The sequence below is a fragment of the Macaca nemestrina genome, chromosome 19 (assembly GCF_043159975.1).
Source record: "Macaca nemestrina isolate mMacNem1 chromosome 19, mMacNem.hap1, whole genome shotgun sequence".
Lineage (NCBI taxonomy): Eukaryota > Metazoa > Chordata > Mammalia > Primates > Cercopithecidae > Macaca > Macaca nemestrina.
This window is the reverse complement of record NC_092143.1, coordinates 68,955,426-68,975,562: the sequence shown is the minus strand read 5'-3', so window position 1 is coordinate 68,975,562 and position 20,137 is coordinate 68,955,426. Positions and strand designations below refer to the sequence as shown.

Genomic DNA, 20,137 nt, shown 5'->3' with positions numbered 1-20,137 from the left:
CATTCAGAAATTCCATAATGATGAGTTATTTTATATAGATCTGTTAACACCCACTGTGCTGGAGACTTGGGTTTTGTTTTTTTATTTTTCTTTTCAGTCCTTTAAGTAGTGGGCCGAGTTCTTGATTTTCTTCACTGTTCCCCACCCTGCCTCAAATCCCCTCCTATGCTTCCTTGCTTTTTCTGGAACTCCTATTCTTTATGATAGACCTTCTAGAATAATTGCCCGGTTTTATCTTTTCTGTTTTCTCTGCATTTTTACACTACTTTTTGGGTAGATTTTCTTAGCTTTACTTTCTTACCTTCTATTTATAGTTTTGTCTTTCTTAATATTTTTAATTAATTAATTAATTTATTTATTTATTTGGTTTTTGTTTAAATAGTGACAGGATCTCACTGTGTTGCCTGTGCTGGTCTTGAACTCCTGGCCTCGAACGATTAATTCTCTTGCTTCAGCCCCCCACAATGCTGGGATTACAGGCATGGGCTGCCACACCTGGATACTATTTTTAATTTCTAAAGTCTCTTTTTTGTTCTCAGAATATTTCCTTTTATGGCAGTCCCATTCTCATCTCATAGTTTTCATATCATTTCTTACCTCTAGAATATAGTACCTCCTCACTTAACATTGTAGATAGATTCTTAGAAACTGTAACTTTAAAAGAAATGACCTACAGGAACCTTCCAATAACATCCTTTCCTTTGACATTGTTTCATTTTAACAGTGAGGGGGAAAAATTAGCTTGCTTATACATCATTTAACTTAAAGTCACGGTTTCCGAGAACCTATCAATGATGTTAGGTGAGGGCTTACCGTATTCTTTATAATTTGATGATTGTGATTGTGATAGCGTTGGCATTTTTTCTTTTTCTTTCTGTATAGCTTATTATTTCTTCCAGATTTTTTCTTTTTTTTAATGTTTTGTTTGCTTTGGTTTCTTATAATTTACAAGCGTTTCTCCGATGCCTTTTGATACTTGGTTATTTGTTATATTTAAGAGATGAGAACAAAGTAATTGGAAGCTCTGAGTTCATGGGTAGAGCTGTGTAGACTGTGAGCTTCTATGTTAGAATGATCTGGCTGGTCTGTTTCATTGAAGATGCCCTAATGTCAGTATTTTTAGGTCTTTCCTGTCAGGTTGTTCAGATTTCCTAGAGAAGACTCCTTAATTGTATTTTCTAGAGTGTGTAATAGGGCTGACTCCCAATGTTCTTGGAGCCAAGTAGATGATGAGGGCCTACGCTGGAATCTGAGAATTTGGTGTGTATATATATTCATTTCATTATTGTGCTCCTACTCTTGAGCCTCATGGTTCCCAAACCAGACACTGTTTTAGACTGACTAAAGATTAAACCTCCAGTCTGCTGCTGGGAGTCAAAGGGGTAATCACTTGACTGCTCAGAATATAGGAGAGAATGTTCGTATAATAATTTCTTAAAACATGCTTTTAATCAGTCACTCCCAGAACAAATTGTTGAGCCTTTTGGGAATTTTACAGTGTGAATCAGGTTGGTTCTAGGTCAGTACTGTCTAATAGAATTTTCTGCGATTGTGGAAATGTTCTAAATCTGCACTGTTCAATATGGTAGCAAGTAGACATGTGGCTGCTGAGCACTTGTCTGCAACTGAGAAGCTCAATTTTTATTTTTATTTTATTTATTTAGATTGAAATAGCCACATGTGGCTGTGTCTACCATACTGGACAATGCAGTTCTCTACTTCTTGCATCATTGGCTTAGGATTTAGCATTCTCAGGTCACTTTCTATTTGCCCACCAGCTGCCTTGCTTTCGTTTCTTTGTTTTGTTTTCTCTTCCATTCTTCTTGTCCTCATGTGTTTGTATCTTTAAAATATAGATACATCTTTACTGTAATTTTATGAGATTCTAGAAAGGAGCAGAAATAGATGCAAGTGTTGACTTTACCATCTTTACTTAAGTGGTGTTCTTTATACAGTGTGATTTTAAGGCTTCTGATCTAATTCCTGTCTTCAGACTGTATTCCGTGTAAATCATAATGCCTACCTGTCTGTTCATTCATTCTAGAAATTCTGATTCTATTAATGCTATATATGACTTCCTTTTATTTTTACATCTATATCAACATTGTTTCATATGACTTTTACTTTTGTATAAACACGTCTGGGTTCTGGCCAGGCACGGTAACTCATGCCTGTAATCCCAGTACTTTGGGAGGCCAGGGTGGGAGGATTCCTTGAGCTCAGGAGTTTGAGACCAGCCTGGGCAACATAGTGAGACCCCATCTCATTTTAAAAAAAAAAAAAGAAGACCGGGCGCGGTGGCTCAAGCCTGTAATCCCAGCACTTTGGGAGGCCGAGACGGGCGGATCACGAGGTCAGGAGATCGAGACCATCCACCGTGAAACCCCGTCTCTACTAAAAATACAAAAAACTAGCCGGGCGAGGTGGCGGGCGCCTGTAGTCCCAGCTACTCCGGAGGCTGAGGCAGGAGAATGGCGTAAACCTGGGAGGCGGAGCTTGCAGTGAGCTGAGATCCAGCCACTGCACTCCAGCCCGGGCTACAGAGCAAGACTCCGTCTCAAAAAAAAAAAAAAAAAAAAAAGAAGAAGGAAAAAAAAAGTCTGTGTTCTTTTGTTTTGCTTTGCTTTAGTTGTATACTTTTCATGTTGTATGTCTAATTTATTTTAAAATTCTTGGCATATACTACCATGCTGTGACTTCCACAGGCACTTAAATACTTACTATCTTTTTTTTTCTTTTTTTTTTTTTTTTTTTTGAGACAGAGTCTTACTCTGTCACCCAGGCTAGAGTGCGATGGCGCTATCTCAGCTTACTGCAATCCCTGCCTCCTGGGTTCCAAGCATTTCTCCTGCCTCAGTCTCCCAAGTAGCTGGGATTACAAGCATGAACCACCGCACCCAGCTAATTTTTGTTTTTGGTAGAGATGAGGTTTTGCCACATTGGCCAGGCTAGTCTCTAACACCTGACCTCAGGTGATCTGCCCACCTCGGCCTCCCAAAGTGTTGGGATTACAGGCGTGAGCCACCGTGCTCTGCCAACACTTAAATACTTACTATCTTATTGGCTTAGTTATTGACTTGAAATTATTATCTTCGGGCCAGATGCAGTGGCTCACACCTGTAATCCCAGCACTTTGGGAGGCCGAGGCAAGCGAAATCACGAGGTCAGGAGATCGAGACCATCCTGGCTAACACAGTGAAACCCCATCTCAATGAAAAACGCAAAAAATTAGCCAGGCATGGTGGCAGGCACCTGTAGTCCCAGCTACTCGGGAGGCTGAGGCAGGAGAATGGCGTGAACCCGGGAGGCGGAGCTTACAGTGAGCCCATTGCACCACTGCACTCCAACCTGGGTGACGGAGTGTGACTCCATCTCAAAAATATATATATATATTCGAATATATTTCCTGAATTCTTAACATGGAGTATGTGTCTCCTTTTTAACTGTATTTTTTTCTGATTATGTAAATAATGATATTGGAAAATGTTTGAAAAATATGGAAAATGAAGAAGAGAAAAATCTCCCATAATACTGTTACCTACAAGATAACTATTACTAACATTTTGGAATATACCTCTCCCTCACCTGCTTGTGTGATATATGTGTTTCTCTCTTCAACAGTCACAAATAATTAGTAAAAGCTATTTCGTAATTTTTTTTTTTTTTGAGATGAAGTCTTGCTCTTTGCCCAGGCCCGAGTGCAGTGGCGCGATCTCAGCTCACTGCAAGCTCCGCTTCCCGAGTTCACGCCATTCTCCTGCCTCAGCCTCCTGAATAGCTGGGACTACAGGCGCCTGCCACCACGCCCGGTTAATTTTTTGTATTTTTAGTAGAGACGGGGTTTCACCATGATAGCCAGGATGGTCTCGATCTCCTGACCTTGTGATCCACCCGCCTTGGCCTCCCAAAGTGCTGGGATTATAAGCGTGAGCCACTGCTCCCGGCCCGTAATTTTTTTTATATAATACATTGTGAATTTTTACTAATAATTTTTTTATACCAAAAGGAAAATATGAGGTGACTTTTCCTCCCTTGTATTTCTTGACTTTTATTCAACAATATTGACCCATAAAAAAATTTTTTTTTTTTTTTTGAGTCAGAGTCTTGCTCTGTGCCCCAGGCTGGAGTGCAGTGGCATAATCTCAGCTCACTACAACTTCCACCTCCCGGGTTCAAGCGATACTTCTGCTTCAGCCTCTCGAGTAGCTGGGACTACAAGCGAGCACCACTATGCCTAACTAATTTTTGTATTTTTTATTAGGGATGGGGTTTCACCATATTGGCCAGACTGGTCTCGAACTCCTGATCTCGTGATCCTGTCGCCTCAGCCTCCCAGAGTGCTGGGATTACAGGCATGAGCCACTGCACCCTACCAATATTAACAAATAAATTTTGATGAATTTAATTTTTCATCAAAAATATTATTGAACACTCACTATGGGTGATATGCTGTGCTGAGCAAAGCAGCTGCAAAGTTGCTTCAGGTATAATTCTGCCCCCTGGTATTGGACCAGGATTCATATTTTGACCATAATAAATTAAAACAAGGTCAGCTTCTTCAATAAATAAGTTCCCTTAGATTGAGTTTAAAACTGGCAGATTTTTATAGAATTGCAATCTGAAGAAAATGGTGGTATAACATGATTTCCTATGTAAGAATATGTTGAAGGTATAACAACATCATTAATCTAGTTGATATTCCCAGTATTTGCCAAGTCAGTTCCTTAAATCTTCATAAAAGTCTTGGAATTCAAATAGAAGGAAATCTCTTTTAGTGGATGAAAAATACTTTGTTTTGTTTCATAGGTTAAGAGCAGGATTATGTGATCGCTGTGCAGTAACTGAAGAACATATGCGGAAAAAACAGCAAGAGTTTGAAAATATCCGGCAGCAGAATCTTAAACTTATTACAGAACTTAGTGAGTTTCCTTTCTTCATGTATTAATTATTTAAAGTATATAATGTATTGTTGTTAAGACCTATTAGTAAATTGATTGTAATTAAATGGATTGTTTACATGTATTTTTTCTTATTTAGTAAAAGTTCAAATGTCCTTTTTTGTACTTTTTGTAGATTTAATCTCTTGCTTAATTTAGTAAGAAATAGGATACAGAAAGGTTGTGCAAATACTGTCCACATTGGTCTTAAAGTCATCAGTTCTAAGACAAGAAGCAGGTGTTTTTTTTTTTTTTTTTTTTTTTGGACATGTCCATATTTGCTTCTTTGGTTTTATCTTTATTTCATGTAACCTTAATACTTAGTAAAGTTAAATACAAAGCAGACAATTTAGTGTTCTACAGTTTTCTCTCTTGGTATTTATGACATACTGTTTTCATAAGTATACTATTTTCAGTTTATTCTCCTTACCTATTGAGTGTAGAGTTTTTCTACATTCTTAGCTGCCTTCTTTTATTCTTTTAATACTTCTGTTAATCTTACTCTCTTATAACTATTTATTTCTTTGGGTGACCATCACCTGGATTTCCCATAAGCAGCTCACAATCAATATATTCAAAATCTAATTAATTATCTTCTTTTCCAAACTAATTCTGTCTTCTATTTTTTTCTGTTAATTATATTGCTGTCCTCTGGTTATTCAAGTAAGAATATTGAATATATGTTCATTGTTTTAAAAAGAGATAAAGAATATAACTTTATTCTGCTCCCAGAGGTAACTACTGTTAATAGTCTGATACATATCTATCCCAGGTCCAGGTTTTTCTGTCTCTGTCCCTTGTTAGACCCCACTTCCCTCCCTTCTCCTTTTAATTTTAATGGGATCATACCATACTTTGTGTTGTAATGTGTTATTTCACTTTAGACTATGTCTTGGAATTCTTTACATGTTAATATGTCTATAGATTCTATGGTGTATATGGGTGAACATGTGCATATATTTATTTAGGAATGTAAGAATATTATCAATGAGTAGAAAACTGTTACATCTCAATAAATATATAGTTGTTCCTTGTCATCTGTAGGGTATTGGTTCCAGGACCCTGACACATACAAAAATCCTTGGATGCTCAAGTACCTTATATAAAGTCACATAGTATTTGCATGTAACCTACCCACGTTCTCCTGCATACTTTAAATCATCTCTAGATTCCTTATAATACCAAGTGCAGTCTCTACACATCACTTCATTTGTGTGAATTAAATGTATTCAGTGTGTGGCAAATTCAAGTTTTGCTTTTTGGAACTTTGTAGAATTCTTTTTTCCCAACTGTTTTCCATCCACAGATTCAGAACTCACAGATACAAAAGGCCAACTGTAGTTGAGATCCACAGTCATATTATTGTTAGTACTACTGGAAATAATCTCCAGTAATGTCTACATATCTAATAGATTTCCAGCAACATTATCTAAAATAGAGCCAAAAACTCCAAGCAAGCAAAAAAGCTTGTCTAGGTGTTAAAGTATAAGACAACGTTTTTTTAAATGGCTGCATTGTATGCCGTAGTATAGGTGTCAATTTTTTAGCTATTGTCACATTAATGGACTACTCAACTTTTTGTTTGAATGTTTGAGAATTTTTGTTTTCTTACATCCTCTTCAGATTTGGGCAAAAATGTATTAATAATAATCAATCTGGTGGGTGAAGAATTATACCTTTTTAAAATTGGCATTCCCTGTGACTGTTCCAATCAAGTATTATTTTATATGATCGTCTTCTTGAGTGAATGGCTTATTTATTCTTTGCCCAGTCTTAAATTGCCCTATTTGCTGTTTGTATTTTTTAAGAGTTACTTATATATTATGGAAGGATTATTACACTTTGGTGGATATATTGTGCATATATTTTCTACCTTGCTTCCTGTTGACTTCATTTTTAACTACTTGACATGTGGAAGTTTTGTATATTTTCTTACCTTGTTTAGGAAGGCTTTCTCTACCCCCAAGAATATAAAAATATTCTCCAATTTTTGTACATACGATGTATGTATACACACACACATAAATTTGCATATTTAATCCATCTGGAATTTTTAACATGGAATGTGAAGTAGAAATTTACCATCTTTAGAGTTTGCAGGCATTCATCCTCAAGCTTATTGTCTCATGGTCAAAAGATGGCAGGTACTTTTTCAGGCTTCGTGACTGCGTTCATACAAGAAGGAAGAAGCAGCAGCAAAAGGCTGAAATGAGCATGCCAGGAGAGTCTTTTAAAAAAATAAAAAAGCTTCTTCGAACATCCACCCAATAACTTTTGCTTCAGTCTCGCTAGTCAGGAACCACCCCGACCCTCCAACTCACCCCCATCGTTGGAAGATGACTAAGGATTTCTTTCATTAGTTTTATTTTGCTGCAGATTGTCTAGGTAAAAATATCATTTGCAAATAGTGACAATTTCATCTTTTCTCTCAATTATTTTTAGTTTCTTTTGGTGATTGTTTTTCTTTACATACTTTATTGGCCTAAGGGACTTTAGGCTACTGCCCAGAATAGCAGTTGATACATAATGAAAGACTAGACTATATTACATTTAAGTGTGCTATGGCCTTCTAGTAGATACGTGAAGTTAAGTTATGGATATTTCCTTCTGTGCCTCTTTTGCTAAGTTTTGCCTAATTGTGAATTTATAAAATTCTTAGCATCTGTTCAGGTAGTGAGTTTTACTGATAGCTTTTCTAGGGTGAACCAGTGTTTAATTTCTTTTTTTTTTTTTTTTGAGACGGAATCTCACATTGTCACCCTGGCTGGAGTGCAGTGGCATCATCTCTGCTCACTGCAACCTCCGCCTCCTGGGTTCTATCAAGCAGCTCTCTTGCCTCAACCTCCCAAGTAGCTGGGATTACAGGCACCCACCACCACGCCCAGATCAATTTTTATATTTTTGGTAGAGACGGGGTTTCACTATATTGGCCAGGCTGGTCTTGAACCTCTTGACCTCATGATCCGCTTACCTCGGCCTCCCAAAGTGCTGGGATTACAGTTGTGAGCCATCACACCCAGCCCCAATGTTTAATTTCTAAAACAGACAGACTTGATATGTTAATGTTTTAATTGGGGAGCGTATATTTAAATATCATTTTGTCCATTCAGTTTTTCTGCTGTCGAGGTTCTATTACGATCAAAGAATTAAGCCAGGCGCTGTGGCTCTCGTCTGTAATCCCAACACTTTGGGAAGCCGAGGCGGGTGGATCACGAGGTCAGGAGTTCAAGACCAGCCTGGCCAAGATGGTGAAACCCCGTCTCTACTAAAAAAAAAAAAAAAAAAAAAAAAAAAAAAAAAAAAAACACACACACACACACACACAAAAAAAAAAAAAAAAAAAAAAAATTAGCCGGGCATGGTGGCAGGCGCCTGTAATCCCAGCTTCTCAGGAGGCTGAAACAGAGAATTGCTTGAACCTGGGAGGCAGAGATTGCAGTGAGCCGAGATCGCGACTTTGCACTTCAGCCTCGGCGACAGAGTGAGACTCTCTTTCAAAAAAGAAAAGATCAAAGAATTAACTAGGATGCTTTGAATCATTTTTACTTTTTTTTTTTTTTTTTTTTTTTTGAGAGATGGATTCTCACTCTGTCCGCTAGGCTGGAGTGCAGTGATGCTATCTTGGCTCACTGCAACCTCTATCTCCTGGGTTCAGGCAATTCTTCTGCCTCAGCCTCCCCAGTAGCTGGGATTATAGGCACGTGTGACCACACCCAACTAATTTTTGTATTTTTAGTAGAGATGGGGTTTCGCCATGTTGACCAGGCTGGCCTTGAACTCCTGACTTCAGTTGATCCGCCTTATATGCATTTTTAAAGTTAATATCTTAATTCTCTTCTGAATAATACAAGAATTTTAAAGCACTTAACTTTGATCTTCTTCTCCACTTACGTGCTGCTTTTGCCCAGTATTTCATTTCTGTGTAGTTTTCTCTTTTTTTAGCTAGACACTTGTTAAAAAAAAATTACCTTTAAGTAAAATTATCTTTTAATTAGCCCAAGGGAGAATCCTTGCTTTGCTGATAGTAAATCTTACAGGGACCCTACTCTAATGACTGAAAATGGGAGGGAAATACGCCTTGCTAGAGACCTTTTCTGTATGGATAGTTCGTCTTCTGAGTGTGAAAGTACGTTCTCTCGTGTCTACCATAAGTTACTTGGAAGCACTGCTCTGATTTTCTTGTCTCGGTATTTATTAATGACTCCTGTGTCAAAACTTTTAGAGATCTATCCTCATGACTTTAGCCTAAGGGCAACTATTAGGCACCCTTTGTTTACCCATTTAGCAGTTTGTGGGCCATGCTGCCCTGGTACTAGAATTGATAAGAGATTCTGCTGGGAAAACTCCCTTTTTTAAAGACCCTTTTTCGTTGGATTTTACCATCAACCTGAGCCTATTTTTAAATAATTCAGAAATTTTTTATAGTTCTGATCTGTTAGTGACACCCTTTTTGGCTTTTTAATATTCCAGTAGACTTATTTTAGAGTGTTGTCATTTTATTTGGATTTGGAGAGGGGAAATCAAGTAAACCATCTTAATCAGAAATCTAAGGTCATCTTTGACTTCTGTCAACCCTACAAAGGATGAGTTGCCAAATACTACTGATTCTGCCTCTGTTACGTTCTTGTACTGGTCTTTACTTCCTATTTATCCACCTCTACATAGGTCTAGATACTCATTTCTTTTAAAGACCACCTGACTTTTTGTCTTGTCCATATTTTCTTTTCACATTGGTATATACTGTATGTACTAACAAATCAGTCTTCCCATCATTCATCTATGAAAAATGATTCCTGATAATCTGTAAGATAAAGTTTTAATTTCTTAACCTGCTATTGAAGGCTTTCTACCATTTATTATACCCAGTCTTTCTTTGTTCCACTGATTTTCTCTGTAGAATATAGTCTCCTGTCCAGCTCAGTTGCCCTTTTTTTGATGAATGCATTCCTGATCTTCTCAAGGGCTCAAAGTAACCTCTTTCTCCTTGGAAATTTCCTTGGTACTTTATTTGTACTTCTCGAATGCCCTTGTCACTTTTAAACCTATAAAACATGTTTATGTAATATCTTGTCTCCTTTGATAGACTGCACATTGCTTTAGGTCACTGTCTACATCTTAATTTTTTTGGATCCTCCACAAAAGTAGTTTAATAACCTCACATGTTGTAGATAGTCCAGAAAATTTACTCAGTGTAAGAAAATATGTTTAGATTTATAAACCACTAAATTATTAACAATTTTTTTTTTTTTTTTTTTTTTTTTTTGAGATGGAGTCTCGCTCTGCCGCCCAGGCTGGAGTGCAGTGGCTGGATCTCAGCTCACTGCAAGCTCCGCCTCCCGGGTTCACGCCATTCTCCTGCCTCAGCCTCCCGAGTAGTTGGGACTACAGGCACCCGCCACCGCGCCCGGCTAGTTTTTTGTATTTTTTAGTAGAGACGGGGTTTCACCGTGTTAGCCAGGATGGTCTCGATCTCCTGACCTCGTGATCCGCCCGTCTCGGCCTCCCAAAGTGCTGGGATTACAGGCTTGAGCCACCGCGCCCGGCCAACAAATTTTAGAATATGACTAACCTTCTTTGGTAAAAGTTCATTGTATTTACTGTGACTTGATTTCTGGGATCTACTTCTTTTACTAAAGCACATGCTTAAGCAGTGACATCATAGTAAACATTGATGAGAGTTTTATGCTGGTTCCAGTAGAAGTTACAGCCCAAAACTGGATTTCTGCTTTATAAATTAAATAAATATAGATAGGAAAATTTGGTGGAGATTCAAACAAGCAGATAGTGCTTCAATGGGTATATTTAAGTTACTGATACCATAATTATTCATGAAATGTAGAGTGTGACTAAGAAGAAAATTTGATTTGATAAATGTGCTTGTTATAAAAATTACGCTGATATTCAGCAGTTTGGTGTTTGTTTTTTTTTTTTTTTTGAGACTCTTCCTGCCACCCAGGCTAGAGTGCAGTGGCGCTATCTTGGACCACTACAACCTCAGCCTCCCAGGTTGAAGAGATTCTCCTGCCTCCACCTGGAATAGCTGGGATCACAGGCATGCACCACCACGTCCAGCTGATTTTTGTGTTTTTAGTAGAGACGGAGTTTCACCATGGTGGCCAGGCTGGTCTCGAACTCCTCACCTCAAGTGATCCACCCACCTTGGCCTCCGAGTGCTGGGATTACAGCTGTGAGCCACTGCGCCCAGCCTATTTTATTTTTATGATCAAATTAATTTCAAGATAAGTGACTCTTGCTAAAATGGTATTTGAAATTAGTGGGACTGAGTAACCAGATGGAATGCTTTCTTGTCCTCAGTATGAATAATTATACTCCCTAGTACATGAAGTACTCTCTTTTGCCTGCAAGCATTACATAAAATTATCAGTTAATCAGTTACATGGGACTGGCACGGTGTGAGATGTAGTACCCCCTACCTAGTAACAAATTAGTTTTGCACGCTAGTGTTAACCCTGAATAAACATTATGATATAGGATTAGAAGTACTAATTTCTTCATACATGCTGACATATTTGAAAGCCTGACATAGATGTTAATATAAATATATTATGTGCCTTCTTTTTCGAATTGTTTTTAAGTGAATGAAAGGAATACTCTACAGGAAGAAAATAAAAAGCTTTCTGAACAACTCCAGCAGAAAATTGAGTAAGTATTTTCCCCCATCCTTGTTGGTTTATTTTACTTCGCTATACAAACCATGAAGATACTGTAAGAGTTGCAGATTTCATTTTTAAAATTATGAAGTGTTCTGCAGTTAAAAAATACAAAGAAAATCACTACATTTTTGTGTTTTGAGAGTATAGTGTGACTGCATCTCTTAGATTAGTGCTTGAATAAAGTGTCAACATTGTAATTAAAACATTTTAATTTTTATAATGATGTATTATACATAATACATTGTTAAAATACTTATATTTCAAACAGATGTTTGAGTTTTGTTAGCTCCCTTCCAGCCCTGTCCCAGAGCTTCATAAGTGTTTCGTCTTATATAGTACTCAGGCCTATAGAACTTCTTCCTTCCTCTGTTTTTCTCCCTCTTCTCCCCATTTCTCTTAAAGAATAAAAACAGTAACTTTTATCTTGTGTGCCACTTCCTCTTGTGTTTTATGTTTATTATTTCTAATTCTCACTGTGACTTTGCAAAGTAGTTTTATTATCCCCACTTTACAAATGTGGAAACCAAAGGTCACAAAGTCACATAACTTGCCTATCATTTTACAGCTAGTAGGTAATAGGACTGTCACTCAGACCCATATTTTTTCTGAAAAACCTCTTTTCTTTCCATTATCCAACACTGTCTCAAAAAAAAGAACATTTTTCTAGATATGATCTGACTAATGCAGAGCGAAGATGTGACAAACTTTTAGTTCCCATTTATATAAAGCTTATGTACTATTTTTGAAAACTTAAGATTCAAGATAATCCTAATGGCATCATAGAGTTCCTAAAGATCCTGTTGCGTTTAAGTAGACATCTGCAAAAACTTCGGCAAAACTATGTAGATGTAACATATTATTTTGGCTTAGAATAGTTATTTTTGTATTAACACATCTCACAAGTAGAATTATTCTTACCAGAATTATTTTAGGATAATGGATATCCAGTAGAATTCTGATATTCTTCCCGTGTGATCGGTCTACTGAATACTGGTAGCAAAAGGGAATTTTGAGGAGAGAGAATAGTCAGATGAGGAAACGAACCTATGAGATCAGACTGATGTTATAAATGTTTATAAGAAAATGTCAGCACTTTCTAATTTTAATAATGCTGTATAATGAAGAGAGAACACAGGACACAGATCCACAATCTGTTACATACAATTCCAAAACCCAAAAGGTTATTTTTGAGATATTATTCACAACCTAACCACTGCAATGACAGAATGCTGTTTATAGTCTTTATCCCACTTCATGTGAGGATTCATATGTTTTGCTGTGAAAATATCAATGTGTTTGATTACAGGATGATGCTTCAGACTCCACTAGAGCTGTTATGTAATTATGTATATATGTTCTGCATTACTGTATTACTTTCATTTTTTAAAAAAATCTGAATTTAGAATCCCATCTTCTTCCAAGGATTTCAGATAAGGGTTTGTTGACCTACATTAATTTATGTGAAGTGATTATGTATGTACGTAGCTTATGGTATTTTGAACACATCAGCCTTGATCTTTATGAGTACCAAAAGGATGAGATACCAAGTGTGTAGAAGTTAACACAGAATTAGATAGACAATTGCCTCAAAAACCAATGTGTATAAGTTAGGTTGAAACTATATCATGTCATTTGCTTGGTAGACATGTGAATTCTAATTAGTTTATAATTTATTTTTAGTGTTATCAAGCACATACATTTTTCCGTTGAAACTCACCCATATTTTAGAAAAGAAGTGAAGGTGTGAAAGTTTGAAACTATAGGAAAGAATAATCATATAGATGAGCCTAAGGCATGTATGTTTATTTAGGACATGCTTAGTCAAAAGAGTATAGGAGATCTGATTGTGTCTTTTATTCTCATCTGAAATTTAAGATAGTTGTGATTCTCATGAACCAACATCTTTTGTGGCTTGGTGGCAAATAAATTACCTTTTGCTTGGCAGTCTTTTTTTTTTTTTTTTAAGCAATTTCATCTTGTAAAGGCAACCTAATTTTCTCTGATCACCTAAACCACTGTCATGTTATGCTATTTGTGCCTGAAATTCCCCTGAACTTTAAAAGAAAATATTATTTGACTTATATTTCTGCTTGTTAAATGCAGTAACTCTGACTCTTCTGAGCTAGTTTTGATATTACAGATGGCTTATATGGTAGGGTGGTTATTAGTGACACCAAAATTATTTGGTAAAATTTTGCCACTGTAAAGTTAAAAATGTATATAAAGCTAGGTATTGAGGTCATCATTCTCTTCATTTTGGAAAATAGATGTGATGGATCAGTGAAAGTCAAGGGAGTCTATATATGTAAGTTCAAAGGACTGTAGAATTCATTTCATTCAACCCCCTTCTAAATTGAATTCCTTATACAGCTTCTTTAACAAATAGCTATTGTTTGAACACGTCTAGTAGAAGTTTACTGTTTCCCAAGCCTATTTAAATTTAGTGAGACAGAATTATTAGAAAATTATTTCTAAGTTTATAGAAATTACACTGCTTATATTTCTGGATTATGACTTTGCTTCCTGGGACCATCTTAAACAAGTCTGTTCTCCTTTGCTACTTCACGACTCTTTTGATACATGAAGACAGCTCTCATGGCCCTCCTGAGTCTTGTTTTCTCTAGAGTAAATATCCTCTGTTAATTAACTGTGGCATTAAATATCGTCTGCTCATTCATGTGGCATTACTTTGACTCTTCAAACTGTGAATTTTTTTTAATGTTTTAGTTTGTCAATATCTGAATTAAGAAATCAATATTCTAGGTATAGCTTGATCAGTGAAGCAGTACTGCCACTTCCTCTACGATGGCTATAACATTACTTCGTTAAGGTTAAATTATGTTTTAACTGGGAATGTAAGTTCTTCAGAGTAGAAAAGGAAAAAAGCTGAATATTTAAAACTTTTTTACAGACTCATGAAGGGAAACCCCAGATCCATAATTATAGGTCTTTGGGGAATAAACCAACTAAAATAGTTTTGACAGGAATTTAATAGGGAGCAGGGGTCCACAAATCAAACAACTCAAGCCATCAGAAGGAAAAGTGAAAGGAGGACAAGTGTGCATAATTAATTTAACCAAAAACTGTGGCGTGAACTCTTTCCTTTTCTCAGAAAATCAGTGTGACTAATGTTTTAAAGAATGAACTTGATTAACGTATGGAGTTTTCTTTTTTCCTTTTATGACAAAGGAAGACAAAGCCAGCACTCATTTACTTAGTTTGGGCACCTCTAGTTAGAGCTAGTTTTGTTTTTTTGTTTTTTCCTTTTGTGATCCCAGCTACTTCCACATTGACTCTGCCAGGAAATCAATTTCTTCTCGTGACTCATTCATGTTTCAGGTTGAATTTTTATGACTAATAGGCAAGCAGGCTGTGACGTCATTAGTTAAAGCTAGGTCTGATAGATTTCACACTCCATTAATTTATAAGCCTTTCTCATATGACTTTAACTTACTGTTTTTCCAGAATAAGAGAATTACAAGAAGAGATTAAAAATTAGATATTAGATCTGTTGCACAGAATGGTGACTTAATAAATGATTGTATATTTCAAAATTGCCAACTAGATTTTAAATGTTTTTACTAAAGAAAAAGATAAGTATGTGAAGTGATATATGTTAATTAGCTTGATTTAATCATTCTACAGTGTAAACATGTATCAGAACATTTTGTTGAACCCAGTAAGTAGATACAATTATTTTGTCAATTAAAAATAAAATTTGGCTGGGCACAGTGGCTCACGCCTGTAATCTCAGCACTTTGGGAGGCTAAGGTAGGCAGATACTTGAGGTCAGGAGTTTGAGACCAGCCTGGGCAACATGGTAAAACCCCGTCTCCATTAAAAATACAAAAACTAGCCAGGTGTGGTTGCACGTGCACCTGTAGTACCAGCTACTCGGGAGGCTGAGGCACAAGAATCATTTGAACCCGGGAAGCAGAGGTTGCAGTGAGCCAAGATCACAGCACTGTACTCCAGCCTGTGCAACAGAAAGAGACTCTGTCTCAAAAACATAAAAATAAAATTTTAAATAATTAGATATTAGCTCTAAAGATTGTTCCTTGGTATAAAATATAGGATTAAAGCCTGCAAATAATATTGGTATAATTCAGGAAATTAAAGTGTAAATCTTTGTTGGGAAAAATTAGTCTTTGTCTTCCAATCAATGTTTCTTAAAAAATCTCTGTTGGTCATAGTTCATACAGTTTTCACTATGTAAGTTTTTATTTGGAAATAGTATTGCAAGTTGATATAAGTCTAATAGGACAGACTGATTTGGTCATGTAAAGCCTAGATGTCTGACAGACTGGTAACGGTTGGCAAATAAGGTCAGTAATGGTTTGACGTGGGAAAATCAATTAACTTTATTTTTACTCAACATTCACAATTCAGTTCAAACCCAATCTTTCAGTTACCATTGATCCTGAATTGAGTTGGGCAAGAACGTATGCCTAGATCCACACACATTTATTCTCTAGTGGAATCTGGGAATGTCTCATATTCACACAACAAATGTTTGTGCCATACCTACTATATGTCTGCAGTGTAGGCTCTTGTGATTCATCAATGAACCAAAGATCCTATCCTCTTAGAACTTATATTCTAACAGGTGAGCAATAGATACAATAAATTGCGGCTGGCCACCGTGTTTCATGCCTGTAATCTCAGCACTTTGGGAGGCCGAAACAGGCGGATCACTTGAGGTCAGGAGTTTGAGACCATCCTGGCCAACATGGTGAAACCCCGTGTCTACTAAAAGTACAAAAATTAGCCAGGCATGGTATTGCGCGCCTGTAATCCCAGCTACTTGGGAGGCAGAGGTTGTAGTGAGCTGAGATTGTACCACTACATTCCAGCCTGGGCGATAGAGCAAGACTCAGACTCAAAAAAAAATCTAAATAAAAACGAGTAAATTGCATACTATGTTAGAAAGTGATAATGTTTATAGAGCAGAATAACAGGGAACAGGAGTACTAGGGTGTGTGAAGGGAGGTTGCAATTTTAAATAATACAATTCCAGCAGACTTGAAGGAGATTAGAGAGATAATTAGCTATGTGGATATCTGAGGATGAGCATTCCAAGCAGGTGGAACAACTGGAGCAAAGAACCTAAGGTGGGAGTATGCTCAGTATGTTTGAGGAACCTCAAGGAAGAGAGTGTGTCAGCAGTAGAGCATAATAGGGAAAAAAAGGGTCCGAGAGGAAATATGGGAGGGGCACCATCAGGTCATGTAGGATCTTCATGGATCGAAGGACTTTGGCTTGTGTTCTCAGTGAAATGAGCAGATGTGACAGGGTTTTAATGAAATTTCATCCATATGACTTAAGTCTTTTTGGTTGGTGGTTGTGGTTTTTGTTTTTTTTTTTTTTTTTGTAGACAGAGTCTCACTGTGTTGCCAAGGCTGGAGTGGAGTCGCATGATCTTAGCTCACTGCAGCCTCAACTTCCTGGGCTCAAGCAGCCCTCTTACCTCACTCTCCTAAGTAGTTGAGACTACAGGCGTGTGCCACCACGCCCAGCAAATTTTATTTTTTAATGTTTTTTTTTGTAGCAGTAGGGTTTCGCCTGGGCCTCCCAAAGTACTGGAATTGCAGGTGTGAGCCACTGTGCCTGGCCTGACTTATGTCTTTTTTTTGTTTTTGTGTTTGTTTTTGAGATGGAGTCTCGCTCTGTTGCCCAGGCTGGAGTGCAGTAGCATGATCTTGGCTCACTGCAAGCTCCGCCTCCTGGGTTCGTGCCATTCTCCTGCCTCAGCCTCCCAAGTAGCTGGGACTACAGGCTCCTGCCACCATGCCTGGCTAATTTTTTGTATTTTTAGTAGAGACAGGGTTTCACCGTGTTGGCCAGGATGATCTCAATCTCCCGACCTCGTGATTTGCCCACCTCAGCCTCCCAAAGTGCTGGGATTACAGGCATGAGCCACTGCACCCAGCCCCGACTTATGTCATAATAGGACTCTTGTGACTGCTGTTGAGAGTAGACTATAAGGGGTCCTAGATAAAAGTAACAGAAACTCAATTTTGAAGCCTTCTTGTAGACTATGAATAACACATTTGGTTAACAGTAGGGCCCTTAGGGTCTGACTGCTGAGATTTAAATCCTGACTCTGTTACTATTTTAGTAGATGACTTCTATATCTTCATTTCCTCATTTGTAAAATGAAAGTAATAATACCTCACAGAGTTGTGATAATTAAACTGATAATTTAAATAGTGCCGGGCAATGTAAACACATAACAAATATTGGTTGTTATCAGTGTTAGTGTTCTCATCCTGTATTTGTCAAGCGTGCCAATTCTACTACCACGATGTTTAATGTTCTTTCCTTTCCATATGTACTTAAAATATTCTAGTTCAGACCACAGACAGAGCGTCTTGCCGGGACTATTACAGCCGCTGTCTAATTGATTTCCCTGCCTCCTGTCCTTATGTCCCAATCTTGCACAATACTGTTAGATTGTCACATTATATCCAAGCTCTGAAACCCTAATTTCTTTCCTCTTGCTTTCTACATTATGTGCACACTTAGCTCGTGGCTCTCCTTCATGTTAATTCCAGCTTTCCCTTCTCCAACATAAGTACACAGTACTACGTGCCTGTCCTCAAACTGAATTCTCTCCTGATCTTGTCTGCAATGGGAAATACTTTTAATTTCACCTGAAGTGCTACTGACTATACTTTCTACTTCACTTCTCACAATAGTATTCCCCACTGGGTACTGTAATCATTTGAGTACTTATCTGCTTAGGTTTGGAACATTAGATACAAGGGATTACATCCTTTAGAGCTTCATGTTTGTGTTCTACTGTAACTCCATGCCGTGTAGTAAATGTTTTAATACTCATTGAATTGATTTTCTTTCCACTGTTATTCTTCTCTAGGAATGATCAACAGCATCAAGCAGCTGAGCTTGAATGTGAGGAAGACGTTATTCCAGATTCACCGATAACAGCCTTCTCATTTTCTGGCGTTAACCGGCTACGAAGAAAGGAGAACCCCCATGTCCGATACATAGAACAAACACATACTAAATTGGAGCACTCTGTGTGTGCAAATGGTAAGAGTTGGAGTTGTCCTTGGGAGGCCGAGATGGGTGGATCACGAGGTCAGGAGATCGAGACCATCCTGGCTAACACGGTGAAACCCCGTCTCTACTAAAAAATACAAAAAACTAGCCGGGCGAGGTGATGGGTGCCTGTAGTCCCAGCTACTCGGGAGGCTGAGGCAGGAGAATGGCGTAAACCCGGGAGGCAGAGCTTGTAGTGAGCTGAGATCCGGCCACTGCACTCCAGCCTGGGCAACAGAGCCAGACTCCGTCTCAAAAAAAAAAAAAAAAAAAAGAGTTGGAGTTGTATTTTCGTTCTCTGGTTTTGTAAACCAGTGTTCATCTACTAGTTTTTATGTTATTCGATCTAGTGGAAAGAAAATAGTCACTATTCCGGTATCCCATGGTACAACTATGAGTTTAACTTCTATTCATAAAGTGACCGAGAAGGCATTTTCTGCCCGTGTTATGTATAGATACATGTTGTCTATATGACATGTAAATGTACCACATTTTATAAATATAGTTAAATAGTTTCTTTTTATTTTAAAAATATTCCTATGTGTATATATCCAAGGGGGATAGAAGGAAAAAGGAAAGGAACTTAATGTTAATTTCTACCTCCTGCGTACCACGTATTATGCTGAGTGATTTGCATATATTATTGCTATGTTTTAATTCTTGTAACAGGCTTGTGAAATAACTATCAGCTCTTTTGTTTTATAGATGAGGAAAAATATGTTTAGAAAGGTTGAATAACTCACTCAAGGTCAGCTATCATGTAGATGAGTCAAAATTCAAATACAGATCATCTTAGCTTTGAACTTTTGTACTCTCCAGATCTTGCCACATGGGTACTCCTGCCATTGGAGCTGTCTGTAACTGGCTATTTTTATTTGTTGTAATTTGTAGGAGTTAGTGGTAATCAAGAGATGGTGTTATAATGTGTCCACTTTGTGACTTTTCAGTGGCATGTTTCTAATTCTAGCCTAGTTTATCATTTCTGCTAAATGCTTTAAAACTGCCTTTTCACATAGTCCCAAAATTTGTTATGTGCCGTGATACAAGTATTACTTTTAGTATTAATCTAGAGCAAACATTAAAGACTTTAATTTTTAACCTAAACTATTTGGAACAAGGAAAGCATGGGGAGCGGGGGATATATACGGATTTCTATATTTGTATAATACAAATAAATTGTTGACAGTAAATATGCCTTTAAACAAAGAAGCAGATCTTAAATGTTGGAACACTGGCAGTTTTACCCCATTTTATAAGCCTTTGTATCGCCATCTAGTGGAGAACAGAAGAACTGTTAAAAATCCTACACTCAAATAGGAGCTAAGTTAAGATGTAAAATCATAGATCTAAAATGAATATCCGTTGACCTTTTAGTTTGCTATCAGACAGGACATGAATCATTAAAGAAATCACTGCATAATTTAGATCAGGTTTAAATTCATATATAAGGATATCTAGAAAATA

The 20,137-nt window shown here is 37.3% G+C and overlaps 1 protein-coding gene across 8 annotated transcripts in view; it reads left to right on the top strand.

Moving 5' to 3' along the window:
* LOC105465556 (RB binding protein 8, endonuclease) overlaps positions 1-20,137 on the top strand; it is a 117,008-nt gene that overhangs the window by 57,223 nt on the left and 39,648 nt on the right. For all 8 annotated transcript variants that reach the window (XM_071085550.1, XM_071085551.1, XM_071085552.1 and 5 more), the window contains 3 exons: positions 4,807-4,919; positions 11,534-11,600; positions 18,489-18,664. In XM_071085550.1, the coding sequence (XP_070941651.1) occupies positions 4,807-4,919; positions 11,534-11,600; positions 18,489-18,664 (356 nt within the window). The remainder of the gene's footprint in view (positions 1-4,806; positions 4,920-11,533; positions 11,601-18,488; positions 18,665-20,137) is intronic.